This window comes from Carlito syrichta, unplaced genomic scaffold (assembly GCF_000164805.1).
Source record: "Carlito syrichta isolate Samal-C Ts95f unplaced genomic scaffold, Tarsius_syrichta-2.0.1 Scaffold116466, whole genome shotgun sequence".
NCBI classification, from domain to species: domain Eukaryota; kingdom Metazoa; phylum Chordata; class Mammalia; order Primates; family Tarsiidae; genus Carlito; species Carlito syrichta.
The window spans coordinates 97,033-115,639 of NW_007060562.1; the positions used below are offsets into that span (position 1 = coordinate 97,033).

Sequence of the window (18,607 nt, forward strand, 5' to 3'; positions counted from 1 at the left end):
ACTGCACTCCAGTCTGGGTGACAGAGTGAGACTCCAACTCAAAAAAAAAAAAAAGATAGATTCCTGTACAAATATGTATTATAAAAATGCTTCAAGTAAACTTGCAGGGCGTGATGTTAATGCTCTCACATTATGCTTGGTTGTTTCGGATGCAATTAACTGCTCTTGATTTCCCACTGTAAATATTTAGATTTTTAAAAATATCATTTGGTTTTCTTCCAGGGGTACAGCTGGCAAATTCTATACAAAGGATGGAAGGTAGTCACAGAAGGCTACCCACCTGTTGCCACCCGGGTCCTGTGCACTGACGAGAGGGCAGTTTAGTCTCCACTTCCGGGCAGGTGCCTACAGATTGAAGAAGTGGAACTGAGCCTTTGTCAAGGACGTGGATGGGCCCATAGACCTCCTCTCTTGAGGTGGGAGGCAGCAGGAGGAATGGACATTCCTCATCAGCCAAGGCTCTCCCGGCCTCAGTGTCTACTCCAACACCCCTGATGAACCCCAGTGTTGAGGCCTGACCCTTCAAACAGGACCATGGTGCCCGCCAGACCTCTGTGGGGCCTCCCATCAGCCCAGACAAGGAGGAGTTTTCAAAAAAACTTCCACCAGGCAGTCAACAGCAAACGAGCCCAAATGTGTGGAAAGAAGCAAGTTCACGGAACATGAGACTCCTGCACTCTGTTTAGACTCTCCACAGACAGCACTGCCTCGACCGCCCAGAGCAACGTCAAGACAAAGGGTTACAGCATCGCCCCCCAGACTTTGATGTCTTTCCTGTCCTTCTAATCTAACTTCCCAGACAGAACCCAAGGGGCTCATTCTGACAGATGAAGTGCACACACCCTTCTGCAATCCAGCCCTGTCCCTGACTCCCTCCACATGTTCCCGGAGTGGCCTTCCTAAAAGAGCCAGGCATGTGTCACCTCTGCTATCTCTAGCACAGGGGCAAAACTCTCAGGATCTAGTTCCATAAACCTGACAGCAAGGATTAAACAGACCACGGTAAGTTTCCCAAAGTTACTTGAATTAGCATTCAGGTAGATGTTTCTAATTCTTTTCAAATGTGTCCTCTTTTTACCTATAAGCCAGTTGCTAGTTTATAATAACATAATATTCAACAATACAGTATTCAATAACATCAGTAATGTAAAGTTTTACATTAAAATGGAATGTATGCTTTTGATATTACAAAGTAGCATGAGCTTTGTCAAACTCTGGTGTGTCCACATGGCTGCTTGAGCTATGGCCGCCATGTTTCCTAACCTTGGCCCCCTCCCCTTCCTTGAGGAAGTGGATCTCCTCTCTCTTCTCTCTAATCTACTTTCCAAATAAACTATATTTTCCAATGTAAAAAAAAAAGTAGTGTGAGGTCAACAGAACCTAAGATTTGACAAAATGGACTCTGAGCTAATAACCTGCTACATAACTATTAGAATTCAGTGAAGTAGTTTCCCAGAGACAACTGTTCTTGAAGTTTCACTTACAGCAAGATGGGTCTGTCCCCTGACTTCCTGCAGCTCAGGAGGCAGGGATGTCTTCCGACCAAAGCGTCACAGTCACATTCCTTGACACTGGCACGTGGAGCCTGAGACCCAGCTAGAGTCCACCTGAGGCCACACAGGCTGCCATGTGGTGACCAGGGACACCTGTGGCAGCAACTTCCTGGTGCCTCTGGGACCAAGCAGGGCATTCCTGGTGGAGCGTGCAACCTGGCTTGGGTTAGGCTGTACGTGCATGTCACAGAAATGGACACAGATAGTGGCAGAAGCCGGGGGGCCACCACACAAAGCAGGGAGCTCCTGGCACTGCATCTCCTCAGTGCCACAGGACGCACACAGGAGACCTCAGTCTTAACAGAGATTAAGATTGGACCTCTCAGTTGTTGAGGGAGTGATGTCCTGAAAGCTCCAGTTCCTCAATTAAAGAGAAATGATTGGGTGCTGTAATTGCAGTTGGCCCTTTCTAGGGCCACAGGGAAGGCCCAACCATGCCATACCTGTGAATTCAGCCCTGGTTGCACACAGCTCTGGTCCCAGACCAGCACTTGGATGATCAACCATAGACAAATACAGCATCAGGATGCTAATTACCCAGACAATGCATCACCTCACAGCCGCCAAAAGTCCACACCACAGGGAACAAAGCAGACATGATACATTTGCTCATTTGCACACCAAAAGAAGTTACAATCGGAACTAACTACAGATTCCAGAGGGGAAAAAACAGTAAGAAGCTGATTTGTCTTGGCTGCACCAGATCATTAATATTTATAGGAATTGTTTACATCCAGAAGTTGCAAAACAGCTCTCAGAGGCGACATTCATATTAAATATGCATATTAAATATGCATGTGGAGACAGAGCCAGAGAAGGGTGGTAAGGGGGGGAGGAAGGAGAAGGAGAGACAGGGAGGGTCACTGCTTGACGCTTCTGAGCTGCTGTCACACAATTTCCTAGTATGAGTTAAAACTGTTCACACACATGCAGGACCCTCTGTCTAGCAATGTTCTCTAGTCCACTTGTCTGCAAAGTCAGTGCTATTCTTGCTTCTGGCAGGGCTCTTGCTGCCTGCCCGTAACCCTAAGTTACATGTCATTTCCCTGGAAATGCAGAGGTGGACCTGCCTCAAGTCTTCCCTGCCACCTGTCTCCGAAACAGTCTCCTTCCTGTATGGTCCTGTCATTCCTGCTAGACTGGAAGTCTTTTGCCAAGATTTCCCTCCTGACTCCAGCACAGATATCGTGTCTTTACCCAGATGACCTCTAACTACCTGTTTGTGACCTTGGACAGATTTCGTGTCTTTACTCAGACGAATTCCGATCTCCTGTCCGTGACTTTGGATGAGTCGTGACTCTCAAGTGGAGAACTAGGTCTTATGCTAATTCCAAATCTTCCAGTGCCTAACAAATGCAGCCATTGGGTAAATTCAATTTATTATGAATTTGGGGATATTAAAAAATTATGAACTTGAGGACAAAAGCCGGTGGGGGATGCAGAACATTCTCCTTAAGGCTTGAGGAAGATCCTACCATCCAGCATGTGGACACCTGGGGCTCTGGGTTCATGTCATGCACATGTTCTAAGCACACAACTTGGAAAGAAAAAGAGTAATGAAAGTCTCAAGTCTGTCTTGTGACAGGGCCTAGGGAGGAGAACATGAAAATGTTGGCTTGGTCTGATGAGATAAATGGTTAGAAGATGGACAGGTGACAGCTCTCACAGCACCCAGGGCATTTTGCTTTAGGCATTTGGGAAAGTCCTAGGTCAATTACAGTGTCAGGCACAGGTTGACCCTGACTGTCCTCCTGGTTGGGGCATTGTGTGGGGTGAGCCACCTGGGTCTTCCCCCTGGGCGTCCTCTTCATCCACCTCCAGCAAGCCCAAAGGTGTGCGGCAGACATCCACAGGGACCTCCAGTGCCTAGTGGGTGTGTCCACTCGATCCCTGTGAAAAGAGCTTCTGGCCTAAGGACGGTGATCTTAGATTGCATTCTCTCCGCACACTGCTTTCTGACTATTCTTCCCGACAGTTTCCTCTCAGAGTGACAGTCTCGGTTAAAATGTTTTGCTGGGGGACAGACCCCATTTGCACTAGGGGCTTCCTGGCCCCTCCTCTGCCTTCCCACAGTCTCTCCCTCCTGCTGCAAACCCTCAAAATCCCGAGGTCTACCTCCCCACCCCAGGCAGTGTCCCCCTCAGGGCTCCACAGTCTTTAGTATTTCCCCCTGTGATGCAGAAATAAGCCAGAAAGACCAGGGAACTAAGGGCTCTTGTGAGCAGTCCTCTCTCCTTGGTTGGGGCAGGGGCATTGGAGGAGGAAAGAGCTTGGAGGACTGAGCCTGAGGCTGCCTCCCCGAGGACTCAAGGGCCAGGGTAGTTGCCCACAGTCCTGCAGAAGGCCTGTGCCAGGGGCGTTAGGTGGCCTGAATTGATCTTAGGCACGACCAGCCCCACTGAGTTCTGGACACCCTTGGGAGATCTTTATGAAATGGCCAAGCAGAACATGGTGTGCAGATCTCTGCATCAGACACGAATGCGGCCAGCACCGAGTGAGCACCTGCCAGTGCCAGATTCCCTGCTCAGTGGTTCTTCAGGTACTTGCATGGGGTTATTTCTTCCTGTGTTGAATGAGGTCCATGTGGGCTTGGTCTCAGTGCTCACCCACCACCTTGGTCAGCCTCAGTGGTGTGCACTGGCTTCTTCCACAGGGCAAAGACAAGTGCGGGCTTCAGCCTGTACCAGTGACATACAATCCAAGTCCTTTAACCAAGTCTTCAGATTCCAATTAAAAAATGCATCTGTTATAAAAGGAATATGTTATCTGTATAAATAAGAAAATAGATCAACACAGATTGCTGCTTCTAATAATGCCAACTAGTAACCCTTCTGCAGAAGACAGCTACTAAAGCTTAAAGAAATATTAAAGAATATTCTAACAAGCATCAAAGAGAGAAACGATGAGGGATTATCAGGTCAAGACCAGAGAAACAGGACAAGAATCCAGATGAGCCAGTCACACAGGGACATGTTTGCCTTGGTGATGATTGCTGACCATAAGAGTAATCATCCTGTTGGGTGAATTTTGGCTACTTTGTGGGGCAGTAAGAATCCAAGTTGGGGTTCAGAGCCCACCCAAGAGAGAGGTTCTGGTAGACTAGCCCTTGCCTCAGGGTGGAGCACCAAAGATCTAAGCCACAGGAGAAAAACCGACCCAGGCATCTATCAGTCCCATCATGGATGACAGCTCGAAACTTGAGTATAGACTAAGACTTTCCTGAATTTTTTTGTGCTCCATGTCCTAGAAAAAGCAAGGAAAGAATCTATCTGAAGGATGGTGGTGTCATCCTAATCTTCATGAATCTCAACCTACCATGAATACTTTTTCAAGGACAATGACCAGCATCCAAGCAGCAATATCTAAGTAAATATAGCATGAGTGAGAAAGTGGGAGAACAGACAAACTTAAGAAACAGACTCAGAGGGACCCCAGATACTCTAATTATCAGGAAGAGATGAAACACCCTGGCTTACTATGTTCATGGAAATAAGGCAGAGATTGAAGCTCTTGGGAGACAATTGGAACATACAAAAAAGGTTATAGCAGATCTGAAAAAGAAGAAACACAGAAAGTTTAAAATGGATAAATAAACAAAAAACCATATTGGAACTCAGCAAGTGGGTTGGGACACAATGAACGAGGAAACTGTCAACGAGAACCCTGTGCCCAGTGAGCAAGGATAAACATGGTGAAAAGAATTTCTAGCATCATACAACAGGCAGTTGATCATGGCAGGTCCACAGCAAAAGGACTTTTGAAGGACACTCTTCAGGCAGAAGGGGATTATTCAAGCTGGAAGGCCAAAGACTTAGGCAGGAACGGGGAGTGAAGAAGTGGAACATGTGGGTTTTTACAAACAAATGCTGACTATGCAAAACAACAACAATACTGCCTTTTGTGAGATGTCTCTGTCTGTCTATCCATCCATTCATCCAGCCACCCATCCATCTATATCCAAAAAAAAGGAAAGGCTCAGACTTGTATTTTGAAAGGATTAATAAAATTGATGATTTCCTTCCAGTTCCCTTTCCTTCTTCCTAACTTTCAAAGATGTACAACACTATATCTCATGTGGCGATCTCAACATTGTTTAATGAGACATAGACAGGGAATGATTTGACTGATTCTTCCAACAAATGCCTGCATTCTGCAGTGTCATTTTCTTTTTTTAAAATTTTTTTATTTTTAACTTTTAAATTTTTATTTTAAAGATGTGGGGTACAATTCAGCATTAGGTATACAAATATTCATATGCAGGTACCCTTGTTGATGAGGTGTGTCCCCTCTTCCTGTGTCATTTTCTTATTGGTACACATTTATGTGGAACATGTGAAATGTTGTGACATGTATACAGTGTACAGTATTCGAGTCAGGAATCTTGGGATCAGTTTCCCTAGCATAACACGTTTTTAGTCCCTGTGGTCACCTACTCCATGACTGAGCATTAAGTTTGCTCCTACCTAGATGGATGTCTGTGTCCTTAAGCCCACTGCTTGTCACCCTTCCCCACTTTCCCCTTCCAATTGCCTTCTCTATCTTGCACGTCCGTTCTGCTGCGGAGTGTCACATGCAGGAGGAGTCACAAGCACCTCTGGCACTGTCATTCCTGAGATTGCCGGCTTTTTTCCTAGGATTTAGTATGATCCAGTTTTACTGAGTCAGATGGGGCAGGCCTGACATCTCCCTGGGAGCCACGAGCTGGGCTGTTACTTCACTGAAGGCAAGAGGCAAGGGTGTTGGACAGATGTGGCTCTCCCAATGTGGGATGTGTCCAATCTAGAGTCACACTGTGGTTCCAGTGACACTGGGTACTGTTTGGTGGATCAGTCCAGGAGGACCTCACCAGGAACTGCTGAGCACACCCTGGGGGGTTGGAACCCGTAGGGGCGGGGTCCGAGATGGATGGAGATGACCTGACTCCTCCCAGCCACTCCCTGACGTGCCCACCCAAGCAGTGGGGAGGAGAGGGTGTCTGAGTGTGAGGTGCAGGGGGTTCTCACCCCACCACCCTCTCGCTCCCCTGTGATTTCACAACACTGACTTTCCTCCCTGTGGGGCCATTTTATCACATACAAACATGCTGTGGCTTCTGTGTAAAATCAAACAAAGCAAAGGACACGACTTTATTCTTTATGGTCATGATTCTAAGTGAATTATCGCAGAAACAGAAAAGTGACCACAGCTCGAGAGTGTCACAGCCCACCCCGCACCAGATCAAGATGGGGCTGGTCTAGCACCCACAGGTCAGTGCCCATTCTGCTGGGTCCAGCTGCATCCCTAGGAGCCTCCCCTCTGGCTCCCTTAGGGCTCATCCCATGTGGGTGGTCACAGTACGGTTCCTGCCTCCCATGCCCACCCTCAGCTCAGATGCCTCCAGGAACCCCAGAGGCTGGGGGTCTCCACTTGAGGATGTGACAGTGGGCTCAGCCGGACTCACCCTGCTCCCATGGTACATGCTGCTTCCCCTCCTTGGCGCACCCTTCCCCTTCCCTTCCCCACACGCTGTCAACCTGTGGGTCACTCTTCCATGAGGCACCCTGTCTCCTGCTTCTTGTGAAGTCCGCATCCCTGGCTGCAGTCAGAACACCAACATCTCTGGATGCTGGGGCAACCCTCACATGCCTCCTACCCCGCGGCCCGCCCCCGCCAGGCTCCTGGAGGGTGTGTATGCAGATGGGCTTCCGCCCTGCCCAGGCCCCCAGTGGCTTCTCATCCCAGGTGAAAGTTGCCACCCTACTGCAGCCTAGAGGGCCCCGTGGGGTTGAGCCGCCCTGCCTGTCCTCTCCCTAACTTCCTGCTTGCACACCCAGCTATCACCCTGCTCCATCTGTGGGCTTCACAGGTTCTCACACGCCAGGTACGTGCCACCCCAGGGTCTTTGCATTGCCTGTCCCTCTACCTGGAGCCTCTTCTTCCAGAGCCCCTCCTGGCTTTGCTCGTGGTTCCATCACCGAGCCTGTCCATGGCCACCATTTGGTATGTGATTCCCAGTTGCATGGCTCACACACACCTCCAGCCTCACTTCCGCACTACTGGACAGTCCACCACCGTGTGCTGCTTTTGGCCTGTGACTCACGCCAGCGGCAGCTCTGTGGTGCGGGGGAGAGCTACCACTGTGTCCCACCCAACCACTGAGCAGGGCTTGGCATACGAGAAGCATTCATAATCCATGGACCAATGAACAAACCTCTGGGAACATGGCTGCTGGCTGGGCTGGACACTAATCTAGACACTAGATTTTCAGGCCCAAAAGGAACGTCACCTTGCCCCCTAATTTGCCCAATTCTCTTTGCTAGTGTTATTTATAATCTGGTTCCTAATGCCCTTTTCTCATTTAATTATGGTTATAATGTTGCAGTTATTAAAGAAAAGAAACATTTTATGAAATGAAATTAGATCAAGACATAATAAATGCTTGAGTGCAAAGACATCAGCCAGTGGAGCGGGTGCTCATGCCCTCAGGCCTGTGGGTGCAGGGCCCAACCGAGGCCTCTGGGTGGGGCTGCCCCAGGGTCAGTGCCAGTCACTGCCTGTCTGAGAGATGGGATGAAGGGTGGCTTCTGCCTCACCACACCCGCTCCTGCTGGGCCAGGGCTGTGGATCTGGAAGCAGGGACTCTGTTTCTATTTGTGTTTGCAAACAGATGAAAGTCAAAGTCTCATTGCAGAAAGAGTGGTCTGGGGCTCCACATATGAACGCCAACCCAGGACGCACACAGGCAGCCTCCAGGATGGCAGCCATTCTCTCCTCCTTTGAACCTGCAGTTGTGCTCGTCTCTAAAAGGAGGATACTCCACCTTGGATATTCACTGCAGACAATAAATATAACATGTGTGCATGTCAACGGGTGACAGCTGTCATCAGCAAACTACAAGGCTCATCCGTCCTCAGCATCACCCACAGCATCGGGCCTGGCTAGGGTTGTGCCAGCAAAGGCACACTCATAGTCTCCTCTCTATAGAGGGCCTCCCTGCACTCACACCAGGAGGACCTCCATTCTCACAGCCTCCTCTCTACAAAGAGCTTCCTCCAGGCCCTTGCACTTGGAGCACAAGGAGCACTGTTAGGGCAAGATGAAGCTGTGGACATCAGACTACTCCCACTGCCCCTACCCTGTCCCCAGGCTGAGTCTTTCCACAGCCCAGGGCCAAGTCTTCTCCTGCAGAGAAGGCAGGGCCTCAGAGAGAAGGCTGTCCCATCCCCAGGAGGCTGGGCCTTTGGAAGAAAGGGGGTTTCCCTCCAGAGAAGGCAAGTCCTCTAACCAGATCCTTGTTCCGTTTTGCCCAGTGTGATGGACTGTGGCTTTAGACACACTTATCCTGCTGACTTGGACCTTGGTGCCCATGTCACCCCGTTCCTTCAAGGTCCTTCTCATGTGACAGCAGGCTCATCCCTGAGCAGCATCAGAACTTGCTGGGAGCTCCTCCAAATGCATATTCCTGGGCCCCCCAGGGACTCTGAAAGGCCTGAAGTGGGCTGACCAATGTGTATGTCCAGCAGGCACCTGGGGAAGGTCACACCTGTGCCGGGTGTATACGTCCCACAACACGTTCAGGCCCGGCTGGTGCTCGGTTAGTAAAACTCACTGGGACACTCCTGCTCCTGTTGTCACACTGCTCCATGACCACAGTCTCAGAGCCAGTAGACTCTGCTACAGAAATGCACATCTTTCTCCTTCCAGGGGCCCTTTTGCCTCTGGACCCAGTGCTGGGATGGCTCAGGTGTCCAGCAGCACACAGTGGGCACCAGTCACTTCAGTCACTCCTGGGGTCTATATGTGCCTTCACATCTGTAACCTCGGGTGACTCCCTGCCCTGGAGGCCATTTGACACTGTGTTATTCTGACAATAAGCAGACACAGCCTTACTATCAGCAAGCACTGAGAGGATCTGTGCTAAGAGGAACAACCATTTGTGTTTTGCCGAGGAGCTTCTGGTGAGGGCTGGGGAGCCCGGGATCTGGCCACAAGGTCTTTCTCAACAAGGCCAGCAAGTCGGGCTCCCTCCTCCAGCCTGAGTCACACACCCAGCTGCCTCCCTGGCAGAGTGCTGATTTAATTTTGTGCAGGCCCCTCCGGGTGTGCCTGCTCTATCTGTGCTAGGCTCCTGGGTCTCCCCTCCTGGCCTGCTGAGGGTGAGTCTGCAGAGGGGGCTGGCAACAGAACAGTCAGCCCTGGGGACCCACTGAGCACCCTGTGCAGGGCTGCTGGCTCTGGATCTGCAGCAGTGCCCAGAGCCGCCACTGCTGCAGACTGCACAGTTGCCCAGGGTGATCCAACCAGGAAGAGTGCAGCCCTGAAGGGATGTGGATCAGGCCCTGTGTGGGGACTCACAATTCAGCTCTTGGCAGGAACATGGGCTCCTGCTCTCCAGCGTGCATCCTCAGAGGGAAAGCACCAAGTCAGAGACTACAGGCCAGAGCTGGAGCTGTCTGATGCCTACAGGTAATGCTTTGCATGCTAAATGTGTCTGAGCCCACCCCAAAGATGGAGCAGAGGACTCTAAGAAAAGGCACTTGGCATTCGCTGCCAACAAAGAGTAAATGAACCTGCTGTGATCAGAGGTATTAATGCTTTGAGTCATCAGATCCAGGCCTGAGAGGCTCCTACGGCACTGGGAGGAAGATGACCTCCTGGGAAGAAGAGTCCCAAGGCAGCCTCTTCAGCCACTGCCTGGAATTTTATTACAGTCGTCTTTGGACAGAAGAACCTTCTGCAGCTTCCCCAGCTCCAGACAGGGCTCCAACCTGGGCGCATGGGCAGGGATGTGTTGTGTGCCCCCTGTGTCGTCACAAAAGGAGCAGCCTCTCCTCCTGCCTAGGTGGCCTCTCCCTGGGCCCCTGAGTTCAACCCTGCCTGCCCCCCATGCCATGGTGCAGGGAGTGCCTCCCGCAGGGGAATCCAAGACAGAAAGGCCCGTCCCCTTCTAAAACTTGGCAGTTACCATGTAGCATTGGTGCTGAAGTGGTCCCACTGCCAGGAAAAGGACAGGCCCTTCAATGCAGGCTCCTGGAGGGTGGGGTGCCCCATCTTTCCCCCATGAACATGGCATAGGGCTGGAGTGCAGAAGGGAGGCTTTGAGGAGATGTTGGAAGTCACCTGTTCAGTTCTGGGAAGAGCCTGCAGTGCTCGTGCCATAGAGAGAACCCCCTTTCCTGGGGGACTGCCCTGATGTGTCCCAGTAGGGGTGCAGTGTACACAGGGGCTTCCAGCACTGGGCTGGGCCCCACCAGGCAGCCCCAGGTTTCAGCACAGGCATGGCTCCCACAGGCAATGAACTCCTAAGTGCCACCTGACACCTTCCTGAGGGTTGTCCCACCTTTGCCAGGACAGGCCATGGCTCAGGGGGGCAGCCTGAATGACCCGGGGTGCCCCGGTTCTCCTGGAGGCTCTCCAAGTACTCAAGTATTGGCTCCTTGTAGCAGGAGCTGAACGGGTTTCTGGGTGCTCCCTCTCCTGGTCTGGATGTGCCGCGTCCACACTGCCATGTCCATGTCCACATCGCTCCTCCCCCATCCACACCACTGCACCCCTGTCCACACTGCGCATACCTGTCCACACTGCGCATACCTGTCCACACTGCCTTGACTACGTCCACACGGCCAAATCCCTGGCCACACCGCCATGCCTGCACACGTGTGCCACCACCCAACGGACGCCTCACCTCATGTGACAGGTAGAAGGCTGCAATGCCCAGAGGCCAGAAGCAGCAGAGCATGGAGAAGACGCTGAGGCCCAGGTGGTCCCGTGGGGGCATCATCAGGAAGTTGTCTTCACTCTCAGTGTCGCTGGAGTAGTCACTCTGTTGGGGGCAGGGAGGGGAGGGAAGGTTAATAAGAGGGTTGGTGAGGAACATCCTGAGGTGCAGGGCATGGGGCTGCCTCTAGGAAGACACTGCGCTTCTGAAGTCATCCATGCTCCCATCACTGCGGTGAGGACATAGCCTCATGGGCTGATGCCACGGCCACGGAAATCTACTGAGCCTGGGACCCCTGCCCCTAGTGCAGGGCCCTTGGGCTGGTCCACAGTTGGCACAGCCCAACAGAGAGCTGCATGTGTCGCAGCCCAGGACCGAGTGCCCGGCTGGAGTGGTAAGGTGTCACCCTCGGGAGCCTAGCCTGGGGACTGTTAGGAGGCGTATCCCCACAGAGTCCACTTGTTATTCTGAGACCTCTCGCTGATTACAGGACAGGGTAGGGCTGGTGTGGGCAGCAGAACAGGACACTGTTTCCTGAATCACCCCTCATGCGTCCTTTGACTCTGAACTGAGTCAAGGTGGAGGGGGACCCTGGCTTCCCCAGAATGTGCAGCTCATCCTGAGGATGCTGCTTTGGCTGCCTGTGGGCGCCTTACAGGGTGGGGCTCCTCCCAGGCCTGTCGAGAAGCTTCAGGAATGCCGACATGGGGGTGGGAGGTTGGACACGGGGACTTTTAGAGGTCAACTCAGAGAATCCCAACACGCACCTGGCGGGGAAGGCCTCTGCCAGATCCCCCCTACAGCAGGCACTGAAAGGCCGGGTCCTGCAGGTGTTCAACTCCCCGCCGTCCCTCTGAGGGTGTGGACACTTGCCTTCTCTTGCTGTCCTGCCTGTGGGCCTGCCCTCAAAAGACAGGGCTGTGTCTGGCCCAGGTGCTATGTCCTAATGTAGCCATGAGCGTTTCTGCTTGGGGGGCGCAGGGCCTTTCTCGCACCCTTCCCAGCTGCTGGAGGTCATTCAGTTGGAGGCCTCTGGTGAGGTTGGGGACGTCAGGGACACTCCAGCTGCACAAGGCCAGGCTGCCATTTCCAGGTGGCTCCAGTGGAGGAGTCACCTATGGTACTAGACAAAAGTGTGTGGGTGTGAGCCTGCTCCATGGCCAGTGGCACCCCCAGTGCCCAGAACTTCCCCTCACAGAGGCCCACCAGGGACCATGATGTACTTTTCTGCTTTTGCCAACTAAATGCACATGACACTGCCCATCATATCCTTCCATGATCCCACAGATGCCTGGCACCACAGTGAGAGGACAAAGCTCCCTGGCACTGCAGGCTTTAATGAGCTCAGTTCATCACTGCCCACCTGACCCACACAGACAGGCCTATGGGATGGGCTCAGAGGTATTACTCAACAGGCCAAGGCCCACCCAGACACACCCCTCCCATGGCCCTGCTCCCCGAGGCAGCAGCCTCCCTCCAAGGGGCTGGAAGACTCAGCTCCTGTCTGTGAGCTGGTCTGAGATTTCCATTCTTTCTTTGCACCGGCCTCCAGATGGTCTTAGGAACAGTGAGAGGAAATGGAAATTGCTGTCATTACAGTCATCAAGGAAGAAGCGAGACAATCCACAGGGACGCCTCCTTCGTGGGGGAGGCTGGCGCCCAGGTGGACGTGCTGCATGGGGCCCAGCATCTCACAGCTGTGTTTTTACACTGGCCCTGTCCACCCTTGGGTCCTTCCAACAAGTGGCATAAGGGTTGGGGGTGGTGCCTGGCTGGGAGCTCCAGAAGGGGCCGTCTTAGCAGCAGGCACTTGGAAGCCCAGCCTAAGCCACGCCCGCTGGTGCCCAGGGGCCTCAGAGAGGCCACCTCTCTAGTTCCCCTGACCCCAACTCTGAGGGGCCTCAGGCCACAGTCACATGCCATGATGTACGTCCCAGATGGCAGCAGCACATCTGCCCAGGGACTCCAGTTGGTGTCGGAGTGCTCTGTTTCTTTTTTCTTGTTTTTAGTTCTCACAGTTTTATTTCTCTGAGCTCACGGATTCTCACTCTGGAAATCAATGTTATTACTACTTTAAGGTCATTTCTATCTTACAGAGCCCAAAGGAGAGGCTCCAGGAGGTTGGAACACCTGCCCCATGGTGGAAGCGCCAGGTGGTGGCTGTGGAGTCAGGGATTGGAGGTGTCCACTTGCTCTGGGGCCCAGAGCCTTGCTCACGCACAGGCAACTTGGCTTCGGCAAAACCCTCCACTGCTACCAGGTCTCTGAGGGCCTCTTGGGTGGTGGCAATAGTAAGGTTTTGGCGACCAGACAGTGCTCTGGAAACTGCTGCCAGAGACCACGGGGCAGCCAGAAGTCTTTCCTTCCGCCTTGAGAAACTATTTTGGAATCACACCACCATCCACGGGAAGATCTAAGCTTCAGGGCACTCCCCCAAAATCCCTGCAGACTTTAATTTAGAAGCATAAAGGAACCACACTCTGCAAATTACAAAGTTGTGGCTACATGCACCAAAATAATTAGTCAACATTGATTGAAAAAGATTTTAAAAACGCAGACAAATTACAGGGCAGACACAGCCGCCCCAGCTCCTCTTCTTGTTCTGTCTTCTGTCCGTGAGCGCTCTGTGGGCATGGGGGGCTGTGGGCATTGTGTCACTCGATAGGGAGGGGAGGGGATGAGGCCAGTCCGGGAGGGGACACGTAGATGCTCATAAACCAGGTGGGAAAAACATACAGCCTCCCGCCTCGAAAGACTCAGCATGCAAGATGGCCACTCTGAAGACTCCACAGCATGGGTCACGTAGCAGGGCATGGGTGAGTCGGAGGTGTCCCAAGGAGTCTGAAACCTTGTGAGGTCCCCTTTGCAAGCAAGACCTTGGGAAGGGGCACTCCTGGGCCTCCCACAGGTTCTGCACAGCCCAGGTCACACTGGTGTTTTTTCTACTCTCGTGTTTTTGTTTTACATGGTGTGGATGTAACTGTGCTGTAGGACTTCAGGCTTTGTGAAGAAATCGAGACCTCTCAACAGTCAGTCCCCACTCAGTAAGAGGCCTGTGTGCAGCGGAAACGGCACATGCCAAGGCCCTGGGTCAGGAGAGTGTTGCACACCTGGGGCTCAGAGGGCAGGAGCGCAGGTGGAAGTGGGGCCCAGGGTGCCCACACCCAGGCCATGCCTGGCACCATGCCCCTCTGCTCCCTGCTTGAGAAAACCAGGATGATCCCACATCGATCCCAGAAACAAGCAGGCACACTGCCTCTGATGACTAGCCCAGGTGGCTGTTCTTACCATAGAATGTCAAGTTACCACCGAACTTTGGTCCACTGAATACTTGTGTCCTGCTCAATGTTTGCAGCATCTGCGTGGGCAAGTCCGGCATAGAAGAGCCAAGTTGACCTGTAGTTGCCAGGGCCACAGCCATCCTGGGTCTCCTCACCTGTTGCCAGGAACTCAGCACCTAACCCTCCGTGCTTTGCGCAGTTTTCAGACGCAAAGTCCAAGCTCATTTTGGTACCATGGATTTGGACTGGCTAAAAGGCAAATGCAGGAACAAGGGGGCCGACTCCTGGCTTGGCCTTTTGCATCACAGCCTCACTTGGAGCCACGTGGGGAGAAGTGGACCCAGAAGCTCAAGCACGCTTAGGGTCATGTCCTAGGAGCTCCTGTGGCTTGTCCGAATCCAAGGGGGGACGACGCCTGACTCCATCGACCTTAGAGAAAAGAATGTGATGGCGGCTCTGAGGCACTGCTTCTTACCGTAGAGTTGTCAGAAGTCAGCCATGTGCCCTGTGGTCTGTAGGGATGGTAAGTTGGCGCAGCCTTTAGGAAACAGATTTGTCAACATGCAACAAAATGGAAGATGTGGGGTGTTTCTTGGTCCAGCAACCCAGTTCTACCAATTTATCCCAAAGATTCACCTCCCAAAATATAAGACTGCACGTGCATGAAGTTATTATTCACTGCAACATTACAGGTGACTGCAAAATCCTGGAAACAACCCGAGCTTCTGTTCAAAGGAGCGCGATCAGATGAACTGCCACACACCCATACCATGAATGTGGCACAGCCAGGGAGGAGCAAGCGAGCAGTGTGAGTTCACCAGCTGGGGCGGGCATGATGGCATTATTTCTAGAGAGAATGGTCTAGACATGTGAATATGCATGTGTGCTGCTTTGTAGATATCTCTATGGGCATACGAGCATACGTCTGACTCTTGCCTCTGACTGCTGGGGGCCTAGAAATCGTGAGCACACACCTGGCACCCAGGCTGCATTTCCTGAACCACTCTCTGGTGGCATGACTGGGGCTGGAGACATGGCCGACTTCAAGGCAGGGTGGTGTGTGAGAGGCACTCAGAACAGCCTGGGTCACCAGGAGGAGGACGAGGACTGCGACAGAATGATGTGCTATGTCTAGAGGGCACAGGGCCAGCCAGAAGGCTTCTGCTGTCAGACCTGGAGTGAGGCGAGCGCCACAATAAATGCACTGTCAGTGTCGACAGGAGCCCCAGATGAGTAGAGCCAGTGGCCAACCTGAAGAAAGTGACAGACAGATGAACTGCAAACACCAGAGAAGGAGTGTCAACTCACAAATAATCAGAAGGAACCACAGGTCAGACATGGACCAACGAACACCAGCAAGAAAATGTGAATGGCTGATGAGAAGTCTCAGGCTCCTCCCTCTAAGACACTCATTTGCCATACAGCTGCATGGTCACCTGGCCAGCGGGAAGTGTGCCAGGCACCACCACAAGGGACTGATTGTCTCCATGGAGCAAACAGATGCCACAGGCCTCCTGACATGCCACACCGGAAGGGCATGGCACCCCCTTCTTAGGGTTTCTGTCAGAAATGCAGCAGCCTGAGTCCAGTCATGAGGATTCTTCAAGCATGTCCAAGTGGACAGATGGTCTGTAAGGCGACTGCCCTGGACTCTGTGGAGACAGCAAAGTCATGAAGTCAAGGAAGGACGGAGAGATTGCTCCAGATCAAAGAAGAATAAGAGGTGTGGTAAGAAAATGCAGTGTGGGACCCACACTGGACACTGGACCTGCGTTTCTTGTCGTATTGCCACGAAGGACAGAAATGGAAATGAAAAGACACGGATAATCTAAGTAGGGTCTGCAGGTGGGATGATACTGGGCATCTCTTGACCTTTACAACTGAGCTTGTTCTCGGAAAATACACGAGATTCATTTAGGAGTAATGAAACATGACGTCTGTAACCTCCTCACAAATGGTTCAGAATATATATGCGCCCCAGTAGAGAAGGATAAAGCAGGAGTGGTGACCGTGGACCATCCCGGAAGCTGGCGAGAAGGACATGGAGAATCTCAGCTCTATTCTCGCCACTTCTTTGTAAGCCTAAACTTATTTCAAAACCAGAAAGTCACACTTGGCAAAACAGTCAACACTGGTGATCTGGATAAAGATTACATGGGATTTCTTTGTGCTATTCTGGCAACTTTTCTGAAAGTCTGAAATTATTGCAGGAGAAAAAGAAACAAAATATTTGTGTCCATTTTTGCATTTAAAATAGTTTTGACTGGCTGGGTGTGGTGGCTCACACCTGTAATCTCAGCACTTTGGGAAGCTGAGGCAGGAGACTCACTTGAGCCTAGGAGTTGAAGATCAGTTTGGGCAATAAATGAGACCTCCTTTCTACCAAAAAAAAGTTTGTGTGTGGCAGGATGGGGTGTGGTGGTAGTTCCAGCTACTTGGCAGAGGTGGGAGGATCGCCTGAGCCCAGGAGGTCGAGGCTGTGGTGAGCAGTGATTGTGCCACTGCACTTCAGCCTGGGCAACAGAGCGAGATCCCGACTCAAAAAAATTATAAAATAGTCACAGCTAAAGAATTTGCTAAAGCCATAGCTGTTCCCTAATATAAAAGACAATTGCCATGTATTTAACATAAATTACTTGTTAAACAGACAACAAAAATAAATAAATAAATAAAAGTCAAAAGTCCCCTCAAAAATTTATACTTTAAATTGAATGTTTTTCCTCTTAAGATCAGCATTGCATGCATTTTTTCTCTCTCTGATTGTGCTTTAATAGAAATACCAAGAGCATTACTGGAAAAAATATTGAATTTGCTTTTTATGAGACATGAATAATTCATCTAACATGGCAGTGTGGTGTTTCATCACACCCGTCCTTTGCATGTTTCACAGAGAAGCCACTCAGTGGCATTGGTGTCACACACCTGCCCTGGGAATGCAGCACGTCAAGCTCTTCAAGGAGCTGGAGACTGGGTAGGACAGGGTCACCGAATGCCACTGCCCAGAGCCTCCAGAGCATGGTTCTGGATGCCTACCTCAAAGGCTGCACAGACCCTCTGCTGAGAGCTGGAAGGAATCACAGCAGAGCAGTGGGTCCAACTTCAGATGGAGGGTGAGATGGGTGGGAGGCAGAGGCAGCTGGAATGTTGTTAGCCCTCCTGGAGCAGGGAGCAGCATGGAGGAGGCCAGCACCCATCTCTCCACACTACCTAGCTACACAGGGATCGCTCTGAGACTTTCACTAGCACCAGGAACTGCAGGTGAATGCTATGGCATCCCTTCCTGTGGACATCAGTGGCCGTCTCTACTCCCTGTGCCCACCAGCCCTCCTCCTTCCTCAGGTACCAGGAGCCTCCTTGGCTTGGTGAGTGCCACATCTGTCTTGCTCCAGGGAGGAACTTGGATTTCAATGACCCATCTGATGTCTCTTCTGCCTCTGTGGCCAGCGTCACCAGCCCTGTGCAGTCCGAGGGTCTATGTCTTGCATCTTGCAACAAGAAGGAGAGCCAAGTGTCCGAGGCAGGGGAAGGGGAGCCTATAGTTGGGTGGTTTCAGAAACCTCCCGCTCATCTCTGAGCCCCTCCGGCTGACCCACTGGCCACAGCACCCCCCACAGGAAATGCCTGCAGCCCAGGTAGGCTTCTGAATCTGCAAGAATTAGAGTATTTTCTAACCAAGGATAGCCTCGGTGTAAAATGCAATGACAGCAAACCTCAGGTCATTTATCAAGGGGGAGTGGGGTGTTCTGTGTAACTGGATGACAGTCATTTTTAAAACCACCAATTCAAATTCTTCACTATTCTAAAATGTTCTGCTTTATTGAAAGAAAAGCATGTATTTAAGAGATATTTTTAGTTACAGTTTGGAGACCATACAAAGAATATTAAAATTCATCACACATGACTTTATACTATGTATGTATGTATATATGTGTACATATGTATAAATAATCTTAAAGAGTGTGTGTGTGTGTATATATATATATATATAATATACATACACACTTTGAAATAATTTTAGACTTACATAAAAATGTCAAAAATAGACAGAGTTCCTGTAGCAATGGTAAAGATAGAAC

At 51.3% G+C, this 18,607-nt stretch overlaps 1 protein-coding gene across 1 annotated transcript in view; it reads right to left on the reverse strand.

The window, feature by feature from the left end:
• Positions 1-18,607, reverse strand: part of SYNDIG1 (synapse differentiation inducing 1) — a 69,486-nt gene that overhangs the window by 38,865 nt on the left and 12,014 nt on the right. Inside the window, exon 2 of the mRNA XM_008074370.1 lies at positions 11,218-11,355. Within this exon, the coding sequence (XP_008072561.1) occupies positions 11,218-11,355 (138 nt within the window). The remainder of the gene's footprint in view (positions 1-11,217; positions 11,356-18,607) is intronic.